The 5,565-nt window shown below is 52.2% G+C and overlaps 1 protein-coding gene across 9 annotated transcripts in view; it reads right to left on the bottom strand.

Annotated features, from left to right (window-relative positions):
• The window catches only part of DCUN1D2 (defective in cullin neddylation 1 domain containing 2), a 33,658-nt gene that overhangs the window by 15,104 nt on the left and 12,989 nt on the right, over positions 1 to 5,565 (bottom strand). For 6 of the 9 annotated variants that reach the window (XM_046664418.1, XM_046664413.1, XM_046664412.1 and 3 more), the window contains exon 4: positions 3,467 to 3,597. In XM_046664418.1, coding sequence (XP_046520374.1) covers positions 3,467 to 3,597 — 131 coding nt within the window. Of the gene's footprint in view, positions 1 to 13; positions 676 to 2,231; positions 2,521 to 3,466; positions 3,598 to 5,565 lie in introns of those variants that run through there. The other 3 variants (XR_006889070.1, XR_006889069.1, XR_006889071.1) reach the window with 2 other exon arrangements.

Raw genomic sequence — 5,565 nt, 5'->3', positions numbered from 1 at the left:
CAGGACACACGGCACACACCCCAGGGGACATGCACCTGTCAGGACACACGGCACACACCCCAGGGGACATGCACCAGCCAGGACACACGGCACACACACCAGGGGACGTGCACCAGCCAGGACACACGGCACACACACCAGGGGATGTGCACCAGCCAGGACACACGGCACACACACCAGGGGACGTACACCAGCCAGGACATACGGCAGCATTTGGAGACAGCAGGAAAGCTTTTCCTGTCCACACACAGGAGTGAGTGATGCAGCACGTCACTTCAAAAAGGTTCCCACCTTGACACAACCCGATGCAGCGAAATCACAGGAGGAAATCACTATTTTTTGCCAATGTTTGTTGCTTTGAAAAACTCAGAAGTCATTTGTGTTGAAACAGACTGAATATTTTAGGAGGTTTAAAATTATAATATATTTTGCTCATACAATACATACACATAGTATGAAGCAAGTATGTTGAGATCGAATAATACAAAATGGAAGATGCAGGGAGAATGGTGGGTCCTGGAGGGTCCCGAGCAGGTGAAGACGAGCGGAGAACGTGCAGGCCAGCGGGGCACGGAGAGATAGCCCCGGAAGGCAGGAGCGCTGGGGCAGGTGGAGGGCTGGGAGCGGACGTACGGGGCCAAGACAGCTGATCCTACTCTGGGGTCCCACCTTTCCCTGCAGGCCCATGACAGCGAGACCTTGAGACATGTGTGTGGCTCTCTCCTGTGCCTGCAGACTCCCAGTGCACCCCAGGCCCTGGCTCCCTTGGGCTCTCAGCCCACGTGAGCTGCCCACTAGGGAGGTGTGAACACAGTGGACAGGAGAGGCTGGGCTCCAGACCCCACCGCCATGGCCTGTGTTCATGCCTCAGCTGCAGTTTCCCTGCTTACAAAATGGAGGTAATGCCACATGTGGGTCAGACGAGAGCACCTGGCTGCCACTCCTTGGGTGCTGGGCAAGCGGCAGTTTCCAGCTTTCTTTTCAGTAACAAGGTAAAAGACAGAAGCAGCCCCTACAAACGAAAGCCACACTGGCTGTCGAGGCCAGTCCTGTGTCTGAAGACTAGCTGAGGAAGTGCGCCAGGACGGCTGCTAACACTCCACTCCAATTTCATTCCTTCTGCTGAGTAATACTGCAAGAGTTTTGTTTTTGTTTGTTTTTGAGCTAACATCTGCCGCCAATCCTCCTCTTTTTGCTGAGGAAGACTGGCCCTGAGCTAACATCCGTGCCCTTCTTCCTGTACTTTGTATGTGGGACGCCTGCCAAAGCATGGCTTGATGAGCAGTGCCTAGGTCTGCATCCGGGATTTGAACTGGCCAACCCAGGGCCACCGGAGCGGAATGTGTGCACTTAACTGCTGCGCCACCAGGCTGGCCCCTGAGTTCTTTCTTTTTAAGGTATGCCAAGCATTTAAATTTTCCCAGGGACACAACTCTGTAAGTCCAACTCTCCCGTCTGCACTCACACAGCGGGATCACCTGAAGTTCTAGTTTAACCAGGTCCTGCTGCCAGTGTCTCAGTCTGGTCTCCTCAAGGTCCCCCTGGAAGCGCGGGCAGCTCTTCCCCGGGCGACATGATGCCCGATGGGAGTCGTGGGCCAGAGAGGCCACCTGAGCACTGGGGCAGGCGAGGGGTCACGCCCAGGGCCCCCTGCTGTCCTTCTCCCAGTCGTCTACCACGGGCTGGTCTCTGTGAGGGGGAGTTGGACAAAACCCAGCAGGCCTGGCACCAGCTGGCTCTTCTGCTGCCCATGCTCGGTGTCCAGCGTGGACTCTCCTCTCCTTTCAGGCTGGACTCTCATGAGACCAGACCCTTTGCTGGCATGAGGCCAAACGGGGAAGCCAGTGCTGTCCTCACACACAAACACGTCAGAATAGCTCTCCCGAATGCCTCGACGTCCCACGTGACCTCAGCCCTCTGCCTCATGAGCAGGCGGGATGTGTGTGGCCCCTGCTGTGGGACCCTTGCCGCTGCGCCTCCACACACAGGCAGGCTCCATCTGCCACCCGCCTTCTCGAACAGGGAAACACACACCCACACTTCCTCAGCAGCCCCTCGCTGCCACCTTCCCAAGTTTTAAGCAGATTTGTTCACGAGAGTTCCTGAACGGACCCTCAAGGCAGAAGCCTCATCACTCCTGAGGCGGCAGCTGCAGGGTCCCTGAGGCGGCACGCGGGCGAGAAACTCGTTCTGGCCAACCAGCCCAGAGAGGGGTCTGATGGAAGACTCACCACAGTGCAACAGGCCAACGCTGGAACAGACAGCACACAGGAGGAAACAGAGGAACCACCCCTGCCAGGGAACGGGAACAGTGCTTGAGAAAAGACAGCCACCCACATCACTGACTGAGACAGGAGAGCCTGGCCCATCCCTGACCCGAAGCAGGGGAGCCTACGCCCTGTCCCCGATCTGAGATAGGGGAGCCCCCGCCCCGTCCCTGATCCCACGCAGGGGAGCCCAAGCCCCGTCCCTTATCTGATGCAGCAGAGCCTGCCGCCTCGATGTGCGCCTGTGCTTGATCTGTTACAGGAGAAGGACAGGACAGTGTCAGAGGGACAGAAGGGACAGGAATGTCTCCACACACACACCTGCCCACATGCACGAGTGAAGTCAGCATCTGAAAGCACATGTGAAGTGGATTTTTCTACCTGAGGATTTTCAAGCCCCATTTGTGCTTCCTACCTAATTTTGGTCATTTATAATATTGCTTTTATTTTCAAGAACCTTTCCTCAAAACATACTTTCTAATAGACCACGTAATTCCTCTCTCCAAGCCTGTAAGAGATTTTACTGAACTAAACATAGGTTTGTTACATTAGGTACCAAGTGCAGGTCAACACAGACTGATGTTTGGAAAGAAGACGACAGAAATAAACTGTGTAGTCCTTACGGGCAAAACATGAAAATAAGCAGAATAAAACACTCAAATGAACCAAAAACCCAAAGAAAACTAAGTTAAAGAATTTTCCAAATGTACCATATACAGTAATACACGAGTTATAGCCTGGCAAAACCACACAGCTCTGAAAGAAGCGCTACAACGTAACTCAATGCACACAAGAACGGGTTTCAGGTAAGGCGACTCCAAATCTCCAGACTGCGACAGGACTGATGTCAGCCGGCCAGTCTCCACCACAGCATCGGCCGGATCACACACTCCAACGTCCGTATCAACTAGTGACTTCTCCAACCCATCAGTCAACCAGATATCAATGCGAGAGAATAGACAGCAAATTAGTTTACATTTCAAAATGTAAATATTTTAACCTAAAAGTCGCGACTACTGGTTGAGGTGTTCAAGCATGCAGTGCTAAACCTACTCCATCTGCACGTGGAGGAAACCAGTGGAGAGAACAAGAAACCAGCAGAAGGAGAGCAGAGCAGGCAGGAGGAGAATCCTGCTGATGGCGTCCACGTACAGTCTCACCGAGACGTGGCGTCTTACAAACCTGGATTCTATACTCACCTAAACCTTTCTGCCCGGGGTTCTTGGCAAAGGAAAAGGTGAACTGATAAAAATCCTTGAACTTCACTGCGTCCTTAAGCTCTTGCTCCAGTCTTGGCAGAAGGGCTTTCAGCTTGTCTGTGCTGTCGCACCTGCGACGAGAGACAGTGCTGTGTGACAGTGGCAGATGCGCCTCCCAGGCCCGGGCAGCTCCCGGCTCCCCCGCAATGTGGTGCAGCCTGAGGCTCAGGGCTAAGAGCAGGGAGGTGCAGCTCTTGTGGGCCCCTTTCTCTGGCCGAGCACTCGAAATGCTCTAAAACTGATTGTGACGATGTGTAGACTTTAAGTGGGCAGATTGTACCGTATGTGAACTATATTTCAATAAAGCTGTCACTAAAAGAAAACACCAGAACTGCGTGCCCTCCTCTGTGTGGGCTGGAAGACAGGCACGGTTTAACCGTGCAGCTCTGACCATGCACAGGCCAGTGCCTGAGACGGCCGAGTGGCAAGAAGGAAAGACCCCATTTCCTCAGGGACTCCGCGAACTGAGCCACTCTGCCAGCTCTGTTCTGTCCCACAGGGGGAGAAGACCCCTGCTGCATGGAAGCTACTGTACCCGGCGGTCTCTGCATTATAGCAGGTCAGATTTTGAATATCCAAGTGTGATAGACACAACTATTGCCCTAAAATTGGATTTTCTTCCAAAAAGTCAAGAACCTTTAAGAACATTAAAAAGCCTGTAAAGCAAAAATCTAGAACAGAAAAACATAAAACTTGTCTTTTTTATTTCCACTGAAGCAAGGAAGCAAATAAAAGTAACACACACTTGTCCTCGCGCCCCAGTGAAGCGAGGCTGAGGAAGGACAATGGGGACGCCTGGAGCGGCCAGCACCCGCCAGGCCAGCAAGGCCATGCTCACACAGGGCCCGTCGTGGTGCACGAGCACAGCCCCACATCGAGGATGGGCCAGCAGCGGCACCTTTTGCCCACCAGGGCCTCTTCCTCCATGCGGTCACCTTTTACTCTGCTTTATGCCTCTGTCACCCTGACGAGCACTCCTGGAGAGCATAGGTTAGTTTTCCCTGGTTTTGACTTTTATAAATGGGAACAAACAGTGTATATTATTCTGTGTCTGGCCTTCTGTGCTAACATTGTGTCCGTGAGGTTCACTCGTGCTCACATGTGTAGCTCTGGCTGGTTCATTTTCAGTGCCATATAGCATTCCACTCTATTCATGTTTTAGAGTTTATATATCCTACTGATGACATATATTTTGGCTGTTTCCAGTTTTCTAGTTACAAAGTGTTGTAGAGAATGTCTCTGTGTGTACCCGGGCAGCCAGGTGAATGTGCTGTTAGGCACACACCCAAGAGCGGATGGCTGGGTCGCAGGGACCATGCACCTGCAGCTTCCTCAGTCGCATCCAACCGTTTGTGGAGTCGCTGTCCCACTGCACACCCCACCAGCAGTGCCCAGAGTTCCTGCTGCCTCATTTCCACTATATGTGCGACTGTGTCTTATCTTAGCCATTCTGAGTGGCCTGTGAGGGTCTGTTCCTTTGTCGTCTTAACCTGCACTTCCCCAGTGAACGAGACCGCGCACCTCGTGTTTTCACTGGCCATTTGGAAATGGTTTCGTGAAGTGCTCGTTCAATCTTGCCCATTTTCAATTAGGTTATCTTTTTCTTACTGTTTTGTAGGAAATCTTCCCATGCTAGGGATATAAGTCTTAGTCAGCTGAGTACATTAAAGTGCTCTCTCCCAGCCTGTGTGCTGCCCGCTCCCTCCCTGGATGGTGTTTCCTGATCATCAGTATGGACGCTCATCAGTCTTCCTCTTTATGGGGTTTTTGGGTGACATTTTGAAGCTTTCCGTACTGCATGGCCATGCTCTCCTACATTATCTTCCAGAGGCTTCTGGCTTTAGCCTTTCACATTGAGATCTGCAATCTACTTGGAACTGATGTCTATGCAGTGTGAGGTAGGGATCAAGATGATTTTTTCTGTATGACCAGCCAATTCTCCCCAGACCATTTACGGAAAAGATGTCCTTTCTCCACCTCTCTCTGGTTGCCACCTTTGCCATAAATCAAAGCTACCTGAACACATGCGTTTGCTTCTA

The sequence above is a fragment of the Equus quagga genome, chromosome 6 (genome assembly GCF_021613505.1).
Source record: "Equus quagga isolate Etosha38 chromosome 6, UCLA_HA_Equagga_1.0, whole genome shotgun sequence".
Classification (NCBI taxonomy): Eukaryota; Metazoa; Chordata; class Mammalia; order Perissodactyla; family Equidae; genus Equus; species Equus quagga.
The sequence above is the reverse complement of the archived record's forward strand: the minus strand, read 5'-3'. Positions and strand labels throughout refer to the sequence as shown.